Source organism: Protomyctophum parallelum (genome assembly GCF_964188405.1).
Source record: "Protomyctophum parallelum genome assembly, chromosome: 4".
NCBI lineage: Eukaryota > Metazoa > Chordata > Actinopteri > Myctophiformes > Myctophidae > Protomyctophum > Protomyctophum parallelum.
Window position 1 is genome coordinate 41,282,083 of NC_139700.1, and position 26,731 is coordinate 41,308,813.

General features: G+C 41.7%; 1 protein-coding gene across 2 annotated transcripts in view; it reads right to left on the minus strand.

Moving 5' to 3' along the window:
* Window positions 1-5,072: 5,072 nt before the first annotated feature.
* cerk (ceramide kinase) overlaps window positions 5,073-26,731 on the minus strand; it is a 39,141-nt gene continuing 17,482 nt past the window's right edge. For both annotated transcript variants that reach the window (XM_083763882.1, XM_083763881.1), the window contains 12 exons: window positions 21,291-21,431; window positions 20,736-20,858; window positions 18,465-18,590; window positions 17,594-17,660; window positions 16,661-16,806; window positions 14,700-14,774; window positions 13,288-13,440; window positions 11,456-11,561; window positions 10,526-10,608; window positions 9,271-9,479; window positions 7,566-7,786; window positions 5,073-5,690 (listed from right to left, as the gene is read on the minus strand). In XM_083763882.1, coding sequence (XP_083620008.1) covers window positions 5,600-5,690; window positions 7,566-7,786; window positions 9,271-9,479; window positions 10,526-10,608; window positions 11,456-11,561; window positions 13,288-13,440; window positions 14,700-14,774; window positions 16,661-16,806; window positions 17,594-17,660; window positions 18,465-18,590; window positions 20,736-20,858; window positions 21,291-21,431 — 1,541 coding nt within the window. In that variant the 3' untranslated portion in view covers window positions 5,073-5,599. The remainder of the gene's footprint in view (window positions 5,691-7,565; window positions 7,787-9,270; window positions 9,480-10,525; window positions 10,609-11,455; window positions 11,562-13,287; window positions 13,441-14,699; window positions 14,775-16,660; window positions 16,807-17,593; window positions 17,661-18,464; window positions 18,591-20,735; window positions 20,859-21,290; window positions 21,432-26,731) is intronic.

Below are 26,731 nucleotides of genomic sequence, written 5' to 3' on the forward strand. Positions count from 1 at the left end.
ATACAAGGTTCCCGCCCCGACGGCGATGAACTCAACATGCCGTCAGTGAGTGCTCTGATGCATCGCAGGGCGCCGGCAGTGGATATTCACTAATTGCACAGGCGAGCGGGAGGGATTGGTCAATATGCCGCTGGCAAGGATGAGAGTGTTGTCCTTCAATCGTCCATTTTGTTTTGAGGATTTGCGGATGTAACTTCCCCCTGGTTGCTGAGCTTATTAAAGCATCAGCAGCAGTGCAAACTATATGGAATAGATGGTTCCAGGTATTTCAAGCAGCAGCAATGGATTTATGTGCTGTACTGTTAGCATTCTCTAGTGAAGTGGTTCTCAAAGTGAGTTTCAGGAACTCTCTGGGGTTCATTTGATGATGAATTAATGTGCTGTACTGTCAGGATTGTCAGGATTACCGTCTAACTCTAGTGGAGTCGTTCTCAAAGTAGGTTCTAGGACGATCCTTTAGGTGGTTATAAACTGACCATTACAATGACAAATGTACAATACAAATGTAGGCTACACTGTCAGAGTTTGAGAACCACTGATCTAGTACAAACTGTGACAGTATACAGCTCCCCCCGAATGCCTGAACAGTATCACGTATACGTTACCACAAGAACAAGATATATTATCATGCCATAAAGTATGTGCAGTAGTGCTATTATGTGATACTTAACGACAGCCCGAAATCAAAGTCAAATATTCCACTGCTATTGATTATTCGACCACAGAGTGGATTTTGTTTTCCCTATCGATGGTGGACAGGTTTCTGAACTGCCCATAGCCCACAGCCCAAGTAGAATTAGGAATTGTGGCATTTTATCATGAACATTAGTGATTACCAATTATATGAAGACGGGTTGAAAAGTGGTGAAGTGGTGCTTTAAAGGACGACTTAACCCATTTCCAACCTATCTAACATATCATATAATTGGTCCTCACTAATGCTCATGATAATATGGCACCAATGTTGTCTACTTTCTTTTTTTCCCCGTTAAGGTAGGCTAATCAGAGCCCATAATGTACAGTCATGTGGAGTAGTTTCTACTACAAGGTAATGAACAGACATCGCCATGGTAAGAGATCCAGCATCTTTAATGGAGAGAGAAACAAAACACAATCCAAGGACAGTAAGACAAAAACAAAACACAATCCAAGGACAGTAAGACAAAAACAAAACCGGTTCTTTCATTATCATCCACAGATCACACAGCAGTGAACTGACAGTGTCTATAATAATGCGTGTTGGGATTTCACTTTGGAGTTTGTGTACACACATATAGACAGTACCCAGCGGTTCCCAACCTTATATGTGGAAGGATGGGGATCGCTGATGCAAACAACAAGACATTTGAGGAATTACAAAGACTAGAGTATATACACCGTATGAACATTTAATTATGCTGCTTTGCTTCTGAAATTATACAGACACTTTGTTAATGGAATCCACTTGACTAAACAACATTTTCGACAGTCGATAAGGTGTACATTATCACACCACGTGCGCACGCACACACACACACACACACACACACACACACACACACACACACACACACACACACAATGAAAGACATTGGAATGAAAATAAAACGGCTAAAGGAGTCGATGGCAATGTGTCGGATTTACTGGCTAAAGTCTGTTAGTCAGAACCCTGCTACCCTGTCGTACGACTTGAGAATATGAAAGTCTAGTCTGTAAAGACTGTTTGCCGTAGTCTTACTGAAGCTACATCATTTCTCTAGTGACCGTCACCTGTTTGCAGTACAAACAGCCAGGTGACAAATTAAAAGGTCCTGTTAATGTGAACCTTTATTGAAAAGATGCATCGTTATCGGTCCTCATGAGAGGATTATTAAGGCTATAGGCGATTTTTTAAATGTGATGGTGGTATTTGCAGAATACATTTTCCCAGTATAAGAGGTACCTGCTTAATCTTCTCTCATTTAATCAATGTTGTGGAAGTTGCTTTCAATGTATTACATCTTACTTCTGATTAAACAGATGAGAGCATGATATTTAAACAGATGCCAGGTTTTAGTCAACACATGGACCTGGCATCTGTTTAAATATCATGCTTAAGCAACAGCGGTTTGAAAAGTAATACTAAATAGTGAATTGTAGGACAAACTGCATTGTTATTAGTGTGAATATTAAAGTAAAGCATTTTTTTAAGATAAATTATCTAATTTAACAATATAGTTCCTGGACAAAGAAGTACAGCAATCTTGACATCATAATTGGAGCTACATCACAGCAACAGTATATGGGCTGACATTCTTTCTAAGAAAAATATTAAAATAATTTTTTCTATATTATATTAACCACTTGAACACCAGCATCAATATTCAATGTTCTGTCTAGACAGAAAAGAGCAGGTCCAGTTTACTACGTTTACAGGGTTTAATTGGTTAATCTGTTATTATAGTAGAAGAATATAATTATAGTAGCCTATGTGTGAGCTGTTTGAACTTGAATGATGTGTGCCATTGATTATTTTTTATCAGTTCAATAAGTGACCCATCTTTCCAAATAAGGGACGGTTGGCAACCCTAAGTGGAGATTATTGGTATTTTGGTCAGGTATGCAGTATATTATGGACACACATGTTTAACCCATTCTGACCGGGCACCCATTTTGGTGTCAGCATCATGTTATGCTTTAGCTATTGAAAAATAGCAGATCTACAAGCTCATATCGCGCCACCGAGTGGCGCGATACGAGCTTGTAGGTCTGTTATTTTTTGAAAAATCGAAGAACGACTGACATTTTTAGAATCTGATCTCAGGTCAGAATGGGTTCATCAGACCCAGTGTTTGTCCGGCGGAAACCTCATATGAATCTGATCTCAGGTCAGAATGGGTGAAAACCCTGTGATTTTGATGCATGAACAAGCACATCATGCATGTTGAGCATCGTGATTTGCTACCATTTCCCTCACATGCAGCAAGGCCAGCTCGCAAACAAGGGGAGGGAGGGAGGTCAACTGCACCGTATACAGTGCTGACTCTTTTATGACTAGCAAGAACTAAGCGAAACCGCCGTGAAAACGTATTTAGCGTGAATTGAACTAGGTTTGTTAGGTTCTCAGAACCTAATTCAGCACCACATGCTCATGGGAGGTGGTGCTAAGCATGTGGGACAAAGTTCCACTGTTTTTGGAGTCTGCCTTTATACTTTGTACCGGTAAAAGAGCCAGCCAGAGATTTGGAATCGAGAGCAGCGCACCACTAGTGCAACACATATTCAACACTATTGTTTTGACAGCTATTTCAGACATTTAAGAATATCACTATGGAATGATACTGCAGCAATTATAGAGCTGGTTATCCTACTCTAGTTCATTTTCGATCAGTCAGTTCATACTAAAAAAAGAAAGAAAAAAAAGTCCTTCTCTACTGGTACAGCCTGGGTCAATGCTCATTTTGTTGCCAAGTCACGAGTCAGGATTTTCACAAGTCCACATCTCACATAGTTGTAACAAAGCCACTGAAATGCTGTTTGAACTGAACCCATGAAAAACATAAAATACAAATACAAATCTGACTGAATGGTGTCTGGTATCACTTAATCTGGGTACTACAACTAAAATATAATGTCCTACTTACTCAATATAAAAAAATGCATGTTTTCACAAAATTAAATTGTGACACTAAATTAACCTACAGGAACAGGCAAGTGTTACTTCACACAGCATAATTTGATTTGTAGCATAATAATAATAATAATAATAATAATAATATCAAAATAAAGGTTTTAAATTGAAATGTGCGAAACATTCCTTTATACTTTTCTACTGTACCGAAAGTCACTGTGCAACGTTTTCAATTGTTCAATTGAACATTGCTCTTGACGTGTTGTGAGACAGTAGATTGGCTATTTTCACTACTTTTGTGCAACACTCTTGTATGATGAACTAGGACATTCATTTATGGAAAAAAGTACAAAAAGAAAATAAGATGCTGGAAGGACCAAATAGCAACCACAGCGGTTGCCAAAAACTCCAAAAAGCAAAGTAACAAAGTATGACTTTAATAAATAAAGAAAAAAAAAACACTTGTTTCAAACACTTAACTTTCTCAAGCAACAGACTGCTGGCTAATGTGCAAAAATGTCAGTTTAACAAATATTGACAGTATTGCACTACTACAGTTACAAATGCCTTTCATAACTGCCTCAAAATAACAAAAACAAACTAAAATAAATCCTCAAAGAATGAGGGAAGATATTCCTGCAAGAGTTTTAGGGGTCAAAAGGTTTATTCAGGATAATTCTTTAAATACATCAAACACAAGGAGGCTCCATAAAAGTCACATTACTTTTCCCATTATATTTCCCCATGCCTCGTGTAATAAGGTGCCAGACCTTATCCAGACTCTCCTCCAGCCTTCCAATCAGTATTAATCTAACAGCAATGAAAAGGCTGGATCATGGTCTGTCTGTCACATTTCCTGAAGCATGATAAAAGAAAATGACTTATTTCTGAGTGCGACGACCCTCCTTGTTTTTGATGTATTGTAGACAGTAACAGTTTATTTGTAACAACGCACCAGAGGGGTCAGAACTCAGAAGGGGTCCAAGTACAGTTCCTTGCATGGGTACCACAGCGAACAAGGTACATTGCGTTTCAAAGGGATATTTCACTTAAAAAATTAAAAAAAATCATCGTCTACTCAGGCTTATGTGAACACTCCAGACAGTTTTTAAGTTGCTTGATTCACTATTTTGAAAAATGAATATCAAATATCTAAATACTGAATCAAGTAATTTAAAAACGGTCTGGGGTGTTCGCATAAACCCGAGTAGACGATAAAATGACCAAAAGCTTCTTTTTAAGTGAAATATCCCTTTAGCCCATTTTGGGCAGTAACCCCTTTTGGTGTTAGCATTATGTTATGCTTTAGCTATTGAAAAATAGCAGATCTACAAGCTTATAGTGCGCCACGAGCTTGTAGGTCTGCTATTTTTGAAAAATCGAAGAACCACTGACAGAAACACTGACAGAAAAACTTTTTCAGAAAACTGTCAGGATGTAGAAGAAATTCATAGAATCGTTCCAAGGTCAAAATGGGTTAAGTATAGTAAATTTAAGCTAAGTATTAAAGGGGCTGATTAGGGGTACTCAAATGAAGTGAGACACCAGACACCATTCAACCTTCATCCCCGTCGGTATCAAGACACAACCATGGGGATTGCACCAGGAACAAAAGGGAACGATGCTCTTCTTTGTCTTTTTTTCTGCGCTACTGCAGTTGGTTCTCAACCTTTTCTGAATCAGAGCCCCACTTGAAATCTGGCCCACCCATCTGACCACTTAACATGGCAGCCGATAGATAGGCCCCGGCCCCGAGCCCACAGGTCCACAACCACTGCGCTACTGGAATAAAAATAGTTACACTTTCCTCCTGCCCACCCCCACCCCCACCCCCGGTGTCACAAAGCCACAGGAATCTCGATCTTGAACACATATTGGTGTGTGTGTGTATGTGTGTGTGTACGGGGGCTGGGGTATATATTGACATCAGTCTACCTCTGAAGTTGTGATCTTCTCCAAAACGCAGTTTAAGACATATCCAGTGTCTATGGGTGGGGGTGGGGGGGGTTCTTATATTGCACACGGGTTGTTGGTGAGGTCTTCGTACACCCCGGTTTCTTCAATCCCTCGAGCAAACAGCCGGATCAACTGGCAGTGCACTCTGGGAGGGAGAGAGAGAAAGAAAATCTAAAATATTAGGATTTGAAAGAATCTGAAATTGGAGGCGGGGGTGGGGTGTTGGTAGGTAGAACATTTACAGTGGTTTTTTTGCTATTAGCATGATGTGGAATTATGACGATTAGGTGTTGTCATTGTAAAGCAATGTTCTTGCTATTCTTACAAATAGCCAACCATTTGAATAAATTGCAGATAGTGGAGTAAAAAGTACAATATTTGCCTCTGAGGTATAGCCTGGCTAATAAGCCAGACCGAATCAGCCGTTGGCAAAAAAAAACCTGCCAAATACCACACAACAGTGTGATTTGAGTCTGGCTTATTAGCTTATTAGGTAGGCCTATAGTAGAGTATAAGTGTAAAGTACTGTATCACAAGAATATAAATACTCAAGTAAAGATACCTACAAATTTTACTTTAATAATCTTAGTACTTGAATAATTGTACTTGTACTGAAGAGAACATATATTCGACCTACATGCTGGCGAATACACCTACATGATTCGACCTACATGATGGAGCTGGCGGGCAAGAAGGTTGGCGGTTTGACATCGCGCCCCAGACCACCGCACAAATGTGGAGCACATTACGCCTTGCCTGCCGGTTACTAGGTGACCATCAATAATAAATAATAATACATTTTAACAACTCTCCATCCTGATTAATTATGCCTCCACCTAAAGCCTGCATTTATTTTGAATACATTCATGAATACATTTACAAAATTCAGCCACAGCAATTATGTATCAACCCAAAGATACAATAAAACACTAGCTAAAGTAGCCAATGGCTAACCTTGTGTGAAAAGGAAGGCAGTTGGCCCAAAGGTTGTTTTTCATTCATCAAAACTTGAAAAGGTTTTTGTAGGAAATGTATAAAGTTATTTTTCAAGGCGCAGTATGGATAAAAGTGGTTGTCCGACACCCAAACATGGGTCCCAACCAACCCAAACTGTAACGAAGTAGCAAATATTGAAGTTTTAAACTAGCAGTAAAGTAGATGGATATCGTCTCTGTCAGGTGGAAAACTCATAACGTCCGAAACTCAGGATTCACATTGCAAAATAGCAAAAGTAGCAGGGGGAGTAGGGAGTGCTTGAGGGCACAAGCACGCACTGACAAAATAATAAGCCAAAAAGCACCCACTGACTGAAGGCTGAAGCTCCCCTGGTTATTTTGTCACGTAGGCACAGACCTTTACGGTGTTCACAGAACAGGTATTCAAATGCTAATACGGTGGCTTTCTTCCAGTGACCGCACGGTTCATTCACACTCCGTCTCTTGCAGCAACACAACACTAACACGGTCAGCGGAGAGGCTGCTGTCTGTGTACCGTCGGCCCGTCTGTAAAGAGCCATGAGCCGGGAGGCTATAACTGCCGTTATAGGAACCTTCCGCCACTGATACAACCCATCCCCAGCACCGTAGGTAGAGACTAGAGAGCAGAGACAGCTCCAGGCCAGCTGCTCTGTCCAGCCAGAAGCGCTGGTACTATTCGGCACAGAAGAGAAGTACAGACAATCGTTGCTCGTCTCTGGCAGCTTGTTTGTAAACAGCCTATTCATTTCAGGCAGTAAAATGGGTCATGTAGTTGCTCCGTCTTGATTAATTTCACATCTACAGCTGCTAGTTAAAAAAATTGCTGTTTTATCAAAATGTGCTAGTTCCAAATGCTTCATATATAACCCGGGGAACATACAGTTACAGTAGGGATGAGCCCATTCATTGCACTTAGTGATGTGTGAATTAAGATGGCCAGGTCAAACTAGAGATAGAGAGAGAGAGAGAGAGAGAGACTGTTTTGGACATGGAAGGTTTTGACCCTACAGTGTGTGTCACTATAGGATGTTTTGGATACATACCCGACATCTATGGCTGTGTGGGGCAGGATCTCGCCGTCGCAGTTCCAGCTGCTGAAGTCGGGGGCGCAGCCGCACGCCGGGTGGTCCCGGCAGATGTGGCTGAAGAGGCGCTTTCCGTTCTCTTGATGCAGGTCCAGCGCAAGGTCCGAGTCGCTCTGGCAGTGGCGCGGCACGAAGCGGAAACGTCGCACACGGTGCACGTCCACGAAGGCCAGGTCAAACTGGAGAGACGGAGGGAGAGAGAGAGAGAGAGATAGAGAGAGAGAGACAGAGAGAGAAAGTATAGGGAGGAGGACAGGAATTTAGTAAAACAGTCCCAGGCCCAACACACACAGGCTGCAAACGACACGCGTCAAAACAGCCGCCTCCGTTATTTTCAATAGACCTATCCCACACCGGCTGCGTCAGACGCGTGTTCACGCATCGCACGGCTCTCCAATGCGCCAATGTTCTATTTCCAGGAGTTGCCGTGCGGTGAAAGTGTTGTATTGTTTGTTTTTACTACGACTGTACCAAGTTGCCAGCCGCGCGGTAGAGCGCTGCATATGTGCGGCACGTCGATACTGTGCCACTACGCTGCGCAGCCTGTGTGCGTTGGGCTTAACGTGTCACTTGCCAACAAGAACAAATCTACAAGCTAGAAACACTTGACCCAGATCAACAAAGTCTCTGTCAGGTGGAAACCTCATATGTCCAAAACTGTTACTTTTCCCGGATTGAAATTGTGTGCCTTCGAGCTTGTGGATCTGCTACTTTTGTGTGACGCTGTAGTATGATCAAGAAGGGCGTTTGACGGCCGCTAATTGTTTAATCCAGGGTTCGATGGCACTTACTACGACATTATTTTGTTTTGTGCGTTTAATCCGCTGTATTGTAATAATTAAAGGTTTTATGACATTCATTTTCATTTCTTTTTCTTTTTTCTTTTAGGTTTTATGACCTCAATTACACCCAAAAAACCTGAACTTTGAACATTCAGTGGATTTTCTGTGGTCTGAAGTTTTCTTTGGGGTTTGGAGCTACTTTTGAGCTACAATGAAAACAGGCAACACAGTGAAACATTGACATCTGCTGGCAAATCCCATTGACATATATGGGATTTGCAGTAAGTGATGTCACTTACTGCCGGCAAATCAGAGCACCTGTTTGAGCCAGAAAACCCCAGATCACAGAAAATCTACTGAATGTTAAAAGTTCATGTTTTTTGGGTGCAATTGAGATTAGAAAACCTAAAAAAAATAAGAACAATTCCAAAACCTTTTTTTAAATGTCACAATCCCTTTAAAAAGAAACTCCGTCTTTGCCGCAGAGTAGGAGACGAGACCTTCATGTTATGATGACGAAACCGGAAATCAACACATGCTGTGGGCTGCTAGGGCTTCTGGGAAATTGAGGCCAATGCAAATGAACGGGGTACAACTCCTCATGGAGGAGGGTCTTGTGCTGCGGTCTTGCGGCGCACCAAGATGGCGGGTGGTGCGATCGTTCATAACAAACGGAGGAACCTTTTTTCATGGATCAAAAGCCCAAATAATTCAGCGTATGCTCTAAAGGTAATAAAACAATCTCGGCAGCGTAGAATATTTGATTAAAATGCGTTTTATGGAGTCAAACTGTAAAAAAAAAAAGAAAAGAAAATACACTAAAATATTAAAGCATGGAGATAAGGTTTCTTTCTGCCTTTCGGCAACGCTATATGGTGTACCTGGTCGTCTTTGCTGGTGTGTCGGATGAGGTGCTTGAGGAAGTGGAAGCGGGAACACTTGCGGACCAGGATGAGGTCGGTGGTCCCGTCGGCCAGGTGTGCGGCCGGGGACAGTCCCTTGGGGCTGCGGGGACACGCACAGCTCATGCTGGCTGCGTTGATGGCCAAGAACTTGCCTCGGATCGTTTTCCACCCGCCATCATCTCCCTCTGAAACAGACACATTCAAAAGGTTCGGTATAAGGCACCGTTTCCCAAACAGTGGGTTGAGACCCATTTGTGGGTCGCAAAGCAATTTTCATGGTTCATTTTCTTTTCCTACATTTAAAAAAATATATTTCTTTTTTTGAAATAAAAGATACATGTTAAAACAAATAATGAATGTATTTGCGCTTCGTGCTGCGTTGTGAGATTGGCTATTTCACTAGTATGGGTCCCACTAATCTCTCTTATTGGTCTCAACCTGAAAGGTTTTGGACCACTGCTATACGGGATAGCTTTTGTTAAAACTAAATGATCTTCGTTAAAAGGCTATTATATTGTGTACGTGGTTAACAAGGCTCATTACACGGCTTGGTTGAATGCTGGATTCAGATTGGTCAATCAATGAATTCAGCGGATCGTTATTTCTGAATAACGAGCGATGAGCTCAATAACAGACCGCTGTCTAATCAAAGCAGTAACAGAACACGCATTCTATTTGATCAACACTTTTTTCCCGAGGCGACCGTGTTGCGCTGGACGGATGGGATGGAATACTTTCCTGTACGTTAAGCAAGGAAATACTTTTGTTTTGTTGTTGCTTTTGGGTCAATTTATTAATGTACTATTTATCAAGTAGCCGTTTAATAAGCAAGATGACGACGAGGCGGTCATTGTTTATAAATAAACCCCTTCAGGATGAATAATCGCCTCAGGGTTTAATCATCCCGTCAGGGTTTATTTCTCAACAATGACCACCTCGTCAATTATCCCTTGCATATATACATTGTGTGCGTGCATGCGTATGTAATGTATGTGACGAGTCCAAGACATGTGATTGTGTGGACCAGCATACTGTATCCTCTGCAGGAGTTTTTTCTTTCCTCCTTGAAAACCATACGTTATTTAAATTGGAGCAAAAACCTGAAATATCAGTACATTTTACATCAGAATTTTACAGTAACCCGCTGACTATAACCCAAAGAAGATTTGACTTGACGGGGAGGATTTTTCAAAGCCACTCTCTGCTACACTGAATCTGAAAAGGGACTTACCGCTGTCGGAAACCTTGTCCGTCTTGTATTTCTCCGCTTTCTCTTCAGAATGTAGCTGCCCGCTATGCCTGCATATCAGGCAGCTGAAATGCGGAGATAGGGGTGTACATTATGTACATTAATAACTTGAGTCTTCATACAGGGCACACTAAATTCACAGGAAGATTATGTACCGGTACATTAATAAGAAGAGTCTTCATACAGGGCACACTAAATTCACAGGAAAATGGCATTACAAATATGATTATTTTCGGGGGTCGTGACCTGACAATATCTAGATTAACCACTGATTTAAAGGACCCTGCTGCTTTTATTGAATACAATTTGCATACAGTGTCACACTGAAATGAATGGAAACCAATAAATGCAATGGAATGTCATGGAAATTAAAGTTTTCAGCCGTAATGTAAAGCAGGCCTTTTCAGTAAATGACTTCTAGACAGTGAGCTAGTCTTTTTTAGTATACATTTATACGGCTGAAATTAAAGTACGGTATTGGATTCATGGACCAAATATTACCTGAAACACTAGAATACCTAGATTACGAGTCTGTTTTGGACCCGGCACTCTCTTTTATATAATCTCGGCAGATCTCACAAATGTCATATGTTTACTGGTGCTAGATCTCGCGAGAGTGAGTTGCTGGGACAGAGAAAGGTCAATGACAAAGTTGATTTTCTCCTAATTTGTGATTGATTGATTTGAAGATTGTGTGGCTTGTGGTGACTGGCTCCAATATTTAGTTCAGTGACCATGATGGGGCTAAAGAACGGTTCGGTTCAGAGGCTGTGTTCTCCCATTGGAAGAAATCGACGCCAACCTAAATCCCCACGTCACACAGAAACGGGAAGTAAACCGTGGAGGGTCTTTATTTTTTTGTCTTGGTTCAGACTTCAGACTCATGTGATTTATGAATGGTGAGGCCTTTACCCTGCTCGACACCTGGTCCTGTCCCGCGGTGTCCCCAGGATGTCGTTAGCTGGTACGTAGGACACAGTCCCCTCGTAGTAGTGGTGGGTCAGGAATGTCTTCAAACCTATAGGGGAGGTGTCGTCGATGCAAAGATTATTTTTAGTGTATGAAAACTGTTTTCACTATAATGTCTACCAAACACATGCTGGGCATACATTATATCGGGCAGAAAGTCCTTATTTCCATATTCTAACTTTTGCTAAATGAACGCCCTACTTGCACAAACATATCAAAAGTAGCAACTTGAAAGCTTGAAATGCGGCACGAAGATTGTAGAACCCTTTATACTACAGGTTCATTTCCTGATGTGCATTAGCCACCCAATAACAACAAAACAAACAAAGGCTTGACATTTCTTCCACTGCCAGCATCCTCATTAGTGCGTTTGCTGCTGCACTACAATTTATCCAAGCAACAATGCAAACAATGTAACATGGTATGGTGTAAAACTGGGCAATTACTGATGACAAAATTAATGTATTAATCCAGGCCAGGTTTGCTGAGCACCAGCAACCCCAAACCCCCCCCTAGAGGCCAGGCCTGGGGCATTGCAGCTGCCATGCACCATCAGTGGTGTACAGCTGCAGGCCGGAGCAATCAGGGTTAAGTGCCTTGCTCAAGGGCAAGGTAAAGAACATTAGTTATTGTTGGAGGGGGCGAGGAACATTAGTCAGAGCATATTGCTTTCCCTGCCCCATGTTTTCCCCAGCCGGCCCAAGGATTTGAGCCGCTGACCCCTCTGGTTATAAGCGGGCAGCAAGCATTCACCGCTGGAAATGAGGCTATATAATGAAGTATTGAACATGCTGCAGTTCTCATTTACAAGGTGTTGCTATTTCCCTGGTTGCAGAAAACATGTCATCCTACTATACAGTAAATGCGCCACATCTCTGCGTGCACATAACTCGAGAACCGTTTGACCCACCGACTTCAAATTCGACACACGCGTCCCCCCCCCCCCCCCAGGGAGTGCAGTGCCCGGTATCGAGTTGGTTGGACCCATGCTTCTCCAGAACCACCACAAAAGGCTCTGCTCAGGCTCTGCCAGTGGGTCTAATGAGGCCAACTCCTTTCACCTGGGCCAGGCTCTGCCAGTGGGCCTAATGAGGCCAACTCCTTTCACCTGTGCAATTTCCAGCATCTGCCTCAGCCAATTGAGGCTCAACCAATCAGGCTCTGCCAGTGGGCCGAATTGGACGGGTGCTATGACAACATATACAGGGCTTAAAGCCAAAAAAGACTGAAAAAGATTTTTTTCAAATCTGCACTGATCTCATTAAATGACCCCTATGAAATCCTCAGGACTGAAATCAGTCCACAGGACTGAGAACTTTAAGCCCTGCGTATATCATTAGGTTCCCAAGTTGCATCGTTCCCAAGTAGGCCGATGGCCGACTGCGACGGGCACGTACAGGTCTAGTTAAAGTAAATGGGTATTTGACCAGGCTTAGCACACTGTCCTAAGTTCTTGAAGTTTTCAGTCCCTAGTTTAAATTCTTCTTTCAATTACGATGAGATGTGTTTTAGAAAATTATGGTCCCATTAATTTTAAAATTGATGATAAATTAGGGTAATACTTCTAGGGCTTCTACTGGATCGACCCACCCTCGCTCCCCAGCCGGCCAATAGCATTCGTATTTTCTGGTTCCGTTTCGGGACCGGAAATCAAAAGACGACGGATCTGAATTCTCTGATATAGTGGCTTCAAAACGCCACTCCCTCCTCCCTTCGTCCATATTTTCGTTTACAGTCTATATGTGTCAAAATAATGTTGATGGAGATCATTTTACCTGAGATGTCGTATCTGGCCGGCCCCATCCATCTCTTCCTCTCGCTGTCAGTCAGCACATCGCCATAGAAACCGTACCCCAGCAGGGAGATGGAGTAGCGCAGGAAGGTGTTGTTGTGATGAACCGAGCACACGTCCATAGGTTGACTGTCTCCTAGCAACAACAACAACACACACACATGTAGGTTGACATGCTGTGTGATTGGCCAGTAGAGTGGCAGTCAAGTGAAGTGTATTTATATAGAACATTTCACACGACAAGCAAGGACTCAATGTCAATGTGCTTCAATGAAATACAATACAAATAAGAATAAGAAAATAAAAAAAATCAATAATTATACAAAAATGAGTCGTCAGAACATTATTTACTATTCATTATTATTATTAATTATTATTTACTATCGGGTTGCAACTCGAGTGTGGCTGAGGCGGCTAATCGAACATCGCAACGTTCAACACGGCAATTCATCCACTACTTCTAGTAGGAGGGGGCGTGACCATTTATGCGAAGGCCAGTCTGCACTCGCGGCTGACACTGCCTGACAGTCTCCGAGCAGGGATTGTTGTGAAAGTGTGACAGAGTAATATATATAGAGAGAGACAGGGAGAGAATTAAACAAACTGACATTTCGATTGCAGAGAGGTGATGTAGCAGAGAGGTGATGCGACGCTCACTTCACACGAGTAATAAAAGATTACAGAGCTGATACAAATGGTCAGAGCTGCTCCAGTGTCTTATACTTCATACACCTTGTGCATAATGATAATCACATGTATAACAAGTGTTATCAAAAGTACATTATAATTAGGGCTGTCAAAGTTAACGCACTATTAACTAGTTAACTCACAATCCTTTTAATGGCACTAATTTTTTTAATGCGCGATTAACGCACTGTGAAGTTTGACAGAATGGTTGAGAGACGCATGCATGTGAATGCAGGCAGTCAGTGAGACCCGCCTCTCTCCCCCTCTCTCTCTCTCCCAGTGAATTAGAAAACTTAGAAAGAATGTTATTTTGATCAACATGGCCTGTTATCTCTCGTAATGGTACCATTGGCCAACATCAATACAGTTCTTTAGTTTGGGTCTGGAAGGCTAAATGTCATCAAATGGTGGTCCGTGGCTCAAATGCAGAATAAATAATGGGCCTTGATATGAAAAGTCTTGAAAACCACTGATTTAAGGTATATTTAGAACGTATACAAAATATGCGATTAATTTGCGATTAATCACAGTTAACTATGGACAATCATGCGATTAATCTAGTTAAATATTTTAATCGATTGACAGCCCTAATTATAATGCATTATAAATGTGCATAATCCTGCATTATAGACCTAACCTTACAGCAAGGTAATAGCCCTTTGTTGTGTACGTACGGGGACAGTGGATACAATGGTTGTTGTGACTCACCCACTATGATGTGCAGAGCTGAAGTCACAGGATCATTAGCCCCGACAGTTGCATAGCAGATACAATCTGTGGATCCTACAAGAGAAGAGACGACTATGTTAATACAGTACATGGATTAAAGCAAAATTAAATCTCACATCTGAAATACGTTGTATATTTGGCCACGTCCTGAATGTGCGATTAGTGAAACAGTCCCGAGTCTCCACCCACACTGGTACTGTTTCCTAAGCAATTAATTAACACAATAAATTATGTAAAATTATGATGTTTTAGTAATAATCTCCCTACAATATTGCTTTGCTTTTATGAAATATCCGAGACCATTAGGCGTTCGCTACTTTGACCACTTGCACAAAAAAAACAACAGAAAAGCCTATCGACAAGTTCTTAATGCGTCTCACACACAGAGAGTTTGTAGATAGGCTATTTTCGCTGGAGAACATTCTTCCATAGAAGACATGCTGGCTTTTATGAAACCCAAATGACTGTAATCAGTTATGGTGACTGAGAACAATCCATGTTAAATAGCTTTATTACACGGCTTGGTTGAATGCTTGATTCTGATTGGTCAATCGCTGAATTCAGCGTTATTTCTTGATAACAGACCGCTGCGCTCTATAACAGGCCTGATCAAAGCCTGAGGGCACCTGCTGTGCTGCTTGATTTACTGCTGTATCCAACATGACAGCCATGTAAACACACACACACACACACACACACACACACACACACACACACACACACACACACACACACACACACACACACACACACACACACACACACACACACACACACACACACACACACACACACACACAGTAAAACATTGCTCTCAAAAATGTTTTTGATAACATTTTGAAGCAAGAAATACGATGCAGTACCCGAAAATCGATTCTATTTGATCAACTCACTTACTTGTTTTCCGACTGTGCTGCAGCTGGGCAGATGCCCAGCGGCCAGCGCGACACTTATGGAATACTTTCATTACCGTAAGGAAGGAAATAGCTCGTTTTGTTGTGTTCTGGGCCAATGTATTCATTTATGTATTAAGTAGCTGTGTAATAAGCGGGATAATGCATGGCTAGGTGGTCATTGTTTATATATATAAATCACCTTCATGGTAATTAGCCACCACCACCGTGCGTGCGTGCATACGTGTGTGCAGTTGTGCACGTGCGTGCGTTAGGGCATTAAGCAACTAGTCGACTATTCAACTAGTCGACTAGTAAATCCACTAGTCAACCTTGTTGGTACTAGTTGACTAGTTTAGTTGACTATTTTTTTTCTTCTTTCTTTCTCGATTTTGTAGGCATCAAGATCAGGTAGATTATAGTTATAGTCACCAATGTACAGTTTAAAAAAAAATATATATATATATATATATATATATATATATATATAGTAGTTAACCCTCTAAGACCCAGCGTTGCTTTTTAGCAACAAATTTATTTAATTTAATTACTATTTCTTTTATTTTTTTTCACCTAAACGTCATCAGTGATGTTCATTGCAATGCCATTTCAATGCCATTGGTCATGATATTTGCATATAAATACCCCCCACAGAGGCTGAAATTCACACAAATAAAAAATGTCTGGACTGTGCAATTTTGAATTTTTTTTAACCTAAGACATTTGACCTTTACCCTAATAAAAGTAAAATAAATTGTAATATATGTTTTTTTGTGATCATTAGAATGTCTAGAACATGTTTTATTCATTATTGTGAAAGATATCCCCAAAATGTTTTTTTTTTTTTTTTTTTTTAACATATTTTTTAGTCTTAGTCCTAGTAGTACAAAGTAGTAGTAAGGTTGAAATCTATTTTTTTGCAAGTAGAAATTAATGCGGGTGTTAAGAGGGTTAAACAACTAGTCGACTAGTAAACTAGGCAACTAGGCAACTAGTAAAAATGACTAGAAGTTAATTGCCCTAGCGTGCGTGCATGTTATCTCTGACCTGCAGGTATGACCCCGATGCGGAGCGCACAGGGCGTCAGCTTCTGGTCGGGACAGTTCTGGTCCACGCCGTTGTCCCGCTGCGTGCGTCCGATCAGCCCGTGCACAATCTCACTGAACATGCCATCCCCGCCCACACACACCACTCTGGACACCGACGGAAAGGTCAAAGGTCACACACAGGACTGAGAGAGAGAGACGAAGCAACTGCATATTGGATAAAATTGTGTTGCTAGATTAAACGTCTTCATAGGACTTGTTTGACAGCACTAGCATCAGTGTTGTGTAGACGTAACCCAGCAAGCCAAATGACGTCATGATAACGTTATGATGATGTCCTCCAGTGACCCCGGTGACGTTCAGGACGAGGCCAGATCACATCCGATTCATCCAGGGACGTCCGTCTTAGTGGGTAAAATGTATGTTGGTTGAAATCAGTTGATATTCTGGGCCAGATCTGACTAGTCTTGGTTTGACTTGATCTGGCCCCAATCGAGACGTCACTAATTTGTTCAGGTCCTGACCGTGCTTGCTGGGAAAGGAGTAATTCACCCCCGGAAAAAAAACTTATTTTCTATCAATGACACACCCAATGAAGCCTTGAATTCATGGAGATTTGTTTTTGTCACATTTCTAGGCCAATAATTTGATGACCGGCAGAGTCTCAAAGAGTCTCCTACCGAGTCTCCTAGAATTGACCGATGACATGTGTGTAATTGAAAGAAATAAGTCATTTTTCGGGAGGGTGAACTACTCCTTCAACGTGTTTTGTTTGTTTACACATTGTATTTTCTATTAATATGATGGATTCATGTTCACTGCAGGTGTGTTTTCACTTTTCCTATCACACAAAGATTTGGCGGCCCCCCTGTAGTGACTCTGAAGATCCATTATAGCCTACAAAGATAAGCTGAAAATGGGTCACCCGACTCACCCGTCATATTTCTTTAGCTCCGAGTCAGTCTTCAGGTGATCTCTTGCGTGGTTGGCATACTCCGTTACTGTAGCAAACAGAATAAATACATTTAAGAAACCAGAAATACATGCATTGTGTTTGTACACCTCCATCTAGTCATCGTTTACGTTCATGATATAGCAGCATGTGAAGTGAAGACTTTAAATTGAACCCATTAAAAACCGGGAAAGCCTCCGTGACATTTTAGATTTTAGCGCAGGCTAATCAAAAATAGCAGATACGATGATATCAGCGCGGCACAAGCTTGTATACACTTGACACATAATAACCATGGGTACATTTTCCAAGACCTATTAACTGATATGGAGTGTGGACTGTGGATATATTGATTTATTCCCCGCAATTGGATTGCTATTCATAGCCTGTACTGTAGTCACTGGCTGCTTATAGAATGTAGCCTATTATTTGCGTGTTTGTCACTGGAAATTAATTAATAAATAGACTATCTTTATTTGTTTTTGTATTGTATTACTTTTTTACACGCACACATCAAGTGCCTGCCCAGGCACTGCGGAGTCTGGGGATTTGTCGAGTGTCTATATACGAACACAATTGGCCCATGTTTGGGGGGGGAGGGTGGTATTTTGTCACTGGACAGGCACCTGTCAGCAGGGAGGGATGGGTGGGAGGAGTAGGACGAAGGCTCCATGTCCTCCCAGATGGGAGGGCTCCTCATTGGCAGGTGAGTCAGTAGGCTATACAACAGCAGTGGCAACACACAGAAATGTGTGTGGGGGAGGAAATAAATGGCATAACAACAAAATTGTGGAGGGGGGAAAAAAATAAAGAAAAATAAATCAATGACAAATTATTTCTTGGGGCGACTCACCAATGACGTTGGTGGAGATGTTGGCTTGTGCGAAAAGTGGGGCAACTTTGTGCTCGTAGATGTGCTTGCCTTGCTGCTTGCCTCCATAGGGGTTGATGTACACCAGGAGATGCTTGGGTCGGTTGGCTGCGATGCAGAGAGAGAGAGAGAGAGAGAGAGGGATATGGACCGTTTTAATCAGAGTGGGGAGAGGAATGCTTTCTCTGCCAAAAATAGTAAAAACCCAATTCAAGTAGTCAGCATTTTGTGCAGAATGGGTCCTAGAAACGGGGAGGTTGAATGAGGGCAACCTCCTTCTTACTGTCACACAGCGCTGGCATAGAAGTACTCAGATGTTTTACTTAAAAGTAAACGTAGAAATGCTGCAATACAGACATACTCTGTTAACTCTTCAATTCAGGCATTTAAATGTAGTAGATGCTAAACCAAGAGGTAAAACACATCAAATGCAGACAGTCAGTGTAGTGCCTCAGTAAACTAGGATTACAGGTAAACCAAGAAACTAGCATCAGTCTTAAATAATTACTATTGGTGCAACACTTTGTGAGCTTGTAAATCGGGCTATTTTTGAATAGCCAAAAGTATAAAATATGGCTTAATTGGTGAATGCAGGTTTTGTACTGTTAAGACTAAATCTAGTAGGTAACTAAAAGCTGTCAACAAATTGTAGTGGAGTGAAACGTAGACTATAGACGTATTGGCTCTGAGATGTGGTGCTGTAGTAGCATAAGAAAATGGAAATTATCAAGCAAAGTAAAAGTACCTCAATAGATTGCAGTACGTAACAGTAAATGTACTGTCTCCTTTGTATTTCTGCAGTCAGATTCCTCCCTTTCTTCTACTTCTACTTCGTCATATATTATTTTAAAATCACTTATAAAAGCACATTTCTTTACAGACAGGCTTTATTTTTGACCCATTTTATTCCTGCAGCATTGACCCGTTTTATTCTCCTGTGTCCCCATTTTCAATTTATAATATGTCTGGTTGTTGTTTAGTTTGTTTAATCATTAATTTCATTGGGTTTGCATTTCAAAGTGATTTAGAACTTTCCCAAAGTGCAGTGATGAGATTATTGACTTGGATGTTTTTGAAGGTGCACTAAATAGCACAATCACAAGAGGTATTTAAAAACATCACTGTGGAGTGTAAACCTTGTACGGCCAAAAACCATTGTTTCGTTATGAGAAAATGTTCACCCCCTTTTCTCTCCAATTTCCATGTCGTGCCACTTGATTCCACTCCTCACATACGTAGTAGTAGTTTATGCTGTTGTAAATCATTGCTGTCGGGCCCTACTGTATGTACTTGATCACACTACAGCATCACACAAAAGCATCAAAGCTTGATATGTGGTGCAACGCATTTTGAGCTTGCAGATCTGCTACTTTAGCCGTTTTTGAATCGTAAAACATTTAACATTTTTGGACAGACTAAATTAATGCAGTTTAATTGGATCTGGCAACAAACAGAAATACACAATGAACAGTCCGAGAAGGGAAACAACAATATTTGCTAGCATTGGTTGTGAGGATGGTTTTGAATCATACAAAATGTTACAGATTACAATATAGTAATGTAATATAAGTTCCAGTGCTGTTGTAACTGTGGAACTTACGCCAATTCATGTAATGGTCCGAAACCAACTGTCCAAGTACCGTATCATGTTGTTTTAACGCTAATAACTCACTGTTCAGTCCGTATTACTCAGTTATGAACCAACTGTCTACTCTAAATTAATGGCCCATGTCATTTGTGCAAGTTTTCCAGAAAAATGACAAGACTGAAACAAATACAGACTGTGAGATGTTTCTTCGTCATTTCACACAAGAACGTTTATAACTTAACATCATTTATGACTATTGACATAGAAATAACGATGTCTGTCAGCTATGTAACATAAGAGGATTAAGTGGCTTTATGTTTTGATTTAGGCAAACCTCACTCAGGCCAGATTATGTCTGGACTCTGTAGTATGTGAATTTTTGTTACTTAGACAATTGTTATTTCTTTTTTTGCTGAGGTCTTGTGACTCACGCAGAATAAAATGGCCTAGGTCACACTCTTGATATAGGCCATGGGAATAGCATGATCCTTTTCAATAAGGATATAGGCAATTTTACCAGAGGTGGCTGGTGTTATGAAGAGATGATTTAAAAAACAAAAGCTTTTCCTCCAAAACAAAAATCACCTGGGCCATAATTTTAAGAAGGCGACGATGCCGTTTTTAACGCCAATAACTCAATGTTAAGTCAGTGTCAGTATCATTACCCAGTGATGCAAGCTGCTCTTTGATGGTGCTGACCCACAGCTGGCACAGCGCCCCCTCTGGACAATGGAAGGTGACCTCACAGCATCGCCAGCGATGCTGTCTCATCCTCTCCACATAGGACACTGCAGATGCACGCAAACACGCACACGCACACACACACACACACACACACACACACACACACACACACACACACACACACACACACACACACACACACACACACACACACACACACACACACACACACACATTAAAAGCCAAGAGAAAAGGTGGGTTTATAGTAGGGATGTGAAAACCTCAATGGACTGGGCAGGTCGGATGGAGAGAGGCAGGTTGTTCCAGAGCGTGGGGGGCGGCAGCAACGAATGCACGGCCTCCCCTGGTCTTTTTTTGTTTTTTAGAATGACCAGTAATAACGTCATTGAGGGAAAATAACTACTCCTTTAAGGTGTGTGAACATAGCAGCCGATATAACATGTGTATGTACATGATATGGACGTCAATTAAGGTGCAAGGATAATAACTATTGTGCAGGTTTTGGACTGGTTTACCTGTGAACGCGTATGGGTAGGCTTCTGTTGGTCTCTGCTGCGGCATCTTCTGCCACCTGCCGTCATTCTTAGATGTATTGTTCTCCACATCCTCCTCTCTCACCGACAGGATCTCTGACACCGGCACACTGTGGCAAACACCTAGCACGCACACACACAACACACACACACACACACACACACACACACACACACACACACACACGTGAAATTATGGGGAAATTGAAGAGCAGACTTGAAGAAAGTAACCCATTCAAATGTCTACTGGCATACTGGCAGCTGAAAGAACGTTTTAATTTCAACCACTGACATTTTGCTTAACCACTTTAACCCTGGCGTCTCCCTATTTTGGGGCAAATTATAGGCAGATTCTTTTTCCAGAAATCTTAAAATGTTTTTCCCACAATAAAAACAAGAAGCAAAAGCCACAGATCTACAAGTTCAAATGCATTGCGAGCTTGTAGATCAAGGCCAACATTGGCACAGGGTTTTGTTATCACTGGCATAATATATTAGAGAGGATTTTTCATTTAAAATAAATTGTATATTTTAAATGTAGTCAATAAAGATTTAATGAAGTCCCCTCACACGTCACACCTATATGCAAATTACGTCATGCACATAATTCTACATTTACTCAAACTCCTAACCGACATCATTACATCCTGATCCTGATGTATGTAATAAAAAAAAACATAGCACGTTGTCGTAACAAAAAGGCTGCCGATTCCTTACCCGTCAGCTTTGGCTTTGTTTGAAAGTAGGGCTGAAGTGATTCACACAACTAACTACTACTAAACTGCAGAAATGACCCCAACGCTACTTTAGTTGGAAGTCATCCAAAATGTTAAAAAAAGTTCACAGTAGCAGATGTCTGAAATTTTCAGCACACAAACAGCGTATTGTCTTGCCTGTTTTTTTCACCAGCCTGAGCCAAACAAGGCCCTCTGCTTGCACTGTATCAATTACCCCTGTCGGATAGCTTTTTGGCCAATAAACTTTAATGTGATGAGATGGAAGCTGTAATGGAGCAATTAAGAGTTTGATTTGGGCACTAGGCAGCTAGGTACGGCTGCAGCTATAGCTGGGGGACTGCCGGTTCGTTGGGGGCGGGTGGGTGGGGGGTTGGCAGTGGAAGGGAATGGAAAGAAAGTCTTCTGCAGGCAGAGTTGCCGGATTTTGCCACAGAGAAACAAGCAATTAAGTGAGTGAGGTCTATACTAAAACAAGCCCAAAAGAAGCAACTATAGAGGGTTTGCACATGACATCACACACACACACACACACACATTATGCTCTGATGAAGGCAGCATATAGCCAAAACGCGTAAGCGTTCCTTTTTTGTGATAAAGAAATAAAGCAATGGAAATGTGAGTACTTTGTCCGCCGTTTGTTTAATTTTTGGATGTGCTACCTTTTTTGATTTTTTTTAAATTCCTATTTTTTGATAGGAATTCAGCAGTGTGTTATTTCTGGATAACAGACCGCTCCGCTCTATAACAGACCGATGCCTAATCAAACCCTCGGAGCACCTGCTGTGCCCCGCTTGATTTACTGCTGTTTCCAACATGACAATCATGTAAACACACACACAATGTCATTTACAGCTAAACATTGCTCTCAAAAATGTTTTTTTAAACATTTCAGCGAGAAATAGACGAAGTAGTACCCGAAAATGGATTCTATTTGATAAACACACACTTCCTTGTTTTCCGACAGTGCTGTATTATGTAATACTTTCATTACCGCAAGCAAGGAAATAATTAGTTGTGGGTCAATTAATTAATTTATGTATTAAGTAGCCATGTAATAAGCGGGATAATATCTGCCTAGGTGGTCATTGTCGGGAGATAATTCACCTTCAGGGGGTTTAACCACCTCCGCTTCGTGTCAGTGGTTAAACCCTGTCGGTGAATTATCTCCCAACAATGACCACCTAGGGCAGATACACAGTATTATCCCTTACTTAGACAGCAAGCCCAAAATAAGCAAAGTAGAAACAAGCCCCATAAAAAAACACAACGACCAGCAGCATTTACAAGCAACTGTACAGAAAAGCAAGCCCACAGTCACTTATACTACTTGGCAACACTGGCTTCAGCAGGGGGATGTTATTATGAGGATGTGGCGATTATGAAGTCTATTTTATCTGGAGAAGGAACAATAAAGGCCTGGAATTAGAACTATAAACAATGGTGCAGTTAAGTGAGGACAAAGATGTTTTAATAGTTTATGTTTAATCTCTTACTGCAGAGTTCAGACACAGTTAAAGCTTTTGGTCACTTTGGTTTAAGGGTCACATTAAAAGCCAAATACTTCCTGCTCAATTATTTTAGGGCAGTGGTTCCAAGGGGCCAGCTATGCACTCCAATGTTGAAGCGCTGGGCCCTAGTGGTAAGAGGAAGGACTGCAGGCGGACCCGTGGATTCTTGACGAGGAAACCCCGTGCAACCGAGCGCCCAATGTTAAAACCCAGCTGCACTTCCGCATTTGGACACCAAAATTTGGTGTCAAAACGCCACTGAGCAACTTCCACTGACATGAATAGCGGAGGGGGCGGAGCTTCGCGCCAGTTCAGTCTCTATCCTTTTAATACTCTATGAGTGGTTCCCAAACAATGGCCAGGACCCTTTTCTTTTGTCACAGACCCATTTTTGGAGGGGGTCATGATTCGCACACGCACACACATTTAAATACATTTAATACATATCTCATAACTTAAGAAATGTCAAACATTTTTCTACATAATTTCTGAAATATTAAAAAATATATAAAATAAATAAAGATATAAGATAAAGATATATATATTTCTATATATTATATATATTTTTTTTAATAATGGCAAATCTACAAGCTCTTACGATACACCACATTTTGAAGAGCCTTACTATAAAATAGGGTTGAAAGGGTGGTTCCCGGGCTACACCTTGAGAACCCCTACTAGTCTCTAACCTATAATAGTGGTCTGACTACTATACTACATAACCTTGTGGAAGGTGAGGGGAGAGATCTGATCGTCTGTTTATTCAAATCACGACGAGCCGCTGTCAAAAACGGTCAGCGTCTCCTCGTAAGCGCTCTATCAGTTATTATTACCGTCAACACCGTGATTACAGTATGTGAGTGTTTTGATGGCAGGCTCAGGCATCCATCCACACAAACAAACTTAGGCACCGTGGGACACAGTTTCCTTTGAAACAGCAGAAGTGAGAAAGAGAAGTTAGTGTGTGAGCCGGGGGAGGACAAAATTAAAACCACGGTACTACTACTTCTTTTAGGATTTTTTTAATTCTGGTAATTATTCCTAAGGGTCCAATTCCTTAACGGTTCCCTTTAAAGATTCCCATATAGGGGGTTCCAAATGGACCATATTTGTAAGTCTTAGTCAGACAGTGTACAAATGGAACACAGGTCCATTTGGTTCCATTTGTACACTCAGAGTTATGGTGGTCCTTGAAATTAAACCTTTTGAGAACCACTGGTATTGTAATTATATAGCAGACGTGAAGTCCAACTCACCAACTCTAACAGTGAAATAAAACGGTTTTGGAAACGGTTCCAAATCTGATGGTTTCTCAATGTTGGATCCGGTTCCGGATCTCAACTGTAACAAAAGTGGTTTTGTTTGTGATACCGATAGATCTTTTACTACGTTAGTTCCATTGATCCAAGCCGGAAGATAATTAATAATCGATTGATTATTAAAATGTTCTGAAAATGCACTTAAGGTGCATGCGGTGTACTGTTGTATTATAGGTTGAATTTATTGTGATTTCCAATCTTGTCCTGAGGTGTACAATATGCATATTCCACTCTCTGTAAATTAGTTTGTATTGTCAAAATAATAAACACAGCACGTGCCAACCATAACCACTCTATAACTTTTACCTACACAGCCTCAAAAGACATTATTTTCTGGCAATTACACGCGTCACGCAGCATTATCTTTTCACACAATTCACACAACAGGCAACCATTGGCTCATTATGAAAGTAAACTAAGCAGGGTAATGGTTGTCCCGAGGGGGGCACAGGGGGCTAAGGAGTGTTTGAATGAGAAACTGTGCCGTGCGGGCCAACCTTGAAAGAATGCTAGGATACGCTCGCTGGAGAGCAATTACCTCTATCTCCAAAGGGAAGAGCAATCTGTTAGCGTTTAGGAGCGCAGGTTGTTTTTTGTCCTTTTAACAGTCAGGTGTTAAGAGTGGAAACACACCTTAAAAAGGGGAATTAGCTTGCTTTATGGCCGTGACCTTGTGCTGCGGCTCAGTCGAGCTTGAGGTATACGCGGACGTTTTCTTTGTCAGAGGCCATGCGGGACACACAGGAGACCAACACGGTCCGGTGTGTCACAAGAGACATGCTTAGATAAGTGCTGAATAGGAGCTTCTCTCTGTGACACGGTATAGTAGCCATTTAATGCTGCTTTCTAGGGGTAATAGTAAGAATACGAATAAGAATTACGACATTGAGGAAGTGCGTGATTGTAAAGACGAAACGGAAGTGGCGAGGAGGCTCCACTTCCGCTTTATCGCCTACTCATGAGACCTCTTCCGTTGGCCCAGGCTGTATGATGAAGCGTTTGGAAATCAGTCTGGTAACGCAAGACTATACCTCATCCATAAACCTCATATTTGGCCTTCCTCTTCCCCTCATGCCTGGCAGCTCCATCTCCAACATCCTTCTCCCAGTGGACATCCCTCCTCTGCACATGATGCCCACATCATCTCATCCTTCTCCCAGTGGACATCCCTCCTCTGCACATGATGCCCACATCATCTCATCCTTCTCCCAGTGGACATCCCTCCTCTGCACATGATGCCCACATCATCTCATCCTTCTCCCAGTGGACATCACTCCTCTGCACATGATGCCCACATCATCTCATCCTTCTCCCAGTGGACATCCCTCCTCTGCACATGCTCACATCATCTCATCCTTCTCCCAGTGGACATCCCTCCTCTGCACATGCCCACATCATCTCATCCTTCTCCCAGTGGACAATCCCCCTCTGCACATGCCCACATCATCTCATCCTTCTCCCAGTGGACAATCCCCCTCTGCACATGCCCACATCATCTCATCCTTCTCCCAGTGGACATCCCTCCTCTGCACATGATGCCCAGTTGCCCACATCGGGCTGTATTTTGCGTGTCTTAAGTACCAGGTCTTATTCCCTAACTTGAGTAAACTAAAGACCAATCAATGCCAGATCAATGCCATTTGGCTATTCTGAGTGGCCAAAGAGCATTGATCACGCCTCCAGGTCTTTAGTTTACTCAAGTTAGGGAATAAGACCTGGTACTTAAGACACAAAATACAGCCCATCATCTCATCCTTCTCCCAGTGGACATCCCTCCTCTGCACATGATGCCCACATCATCTCATCCTTCTCCCAGTGGACATCCCTCCTCTGCACATGATGCCCACATCATCTCATCC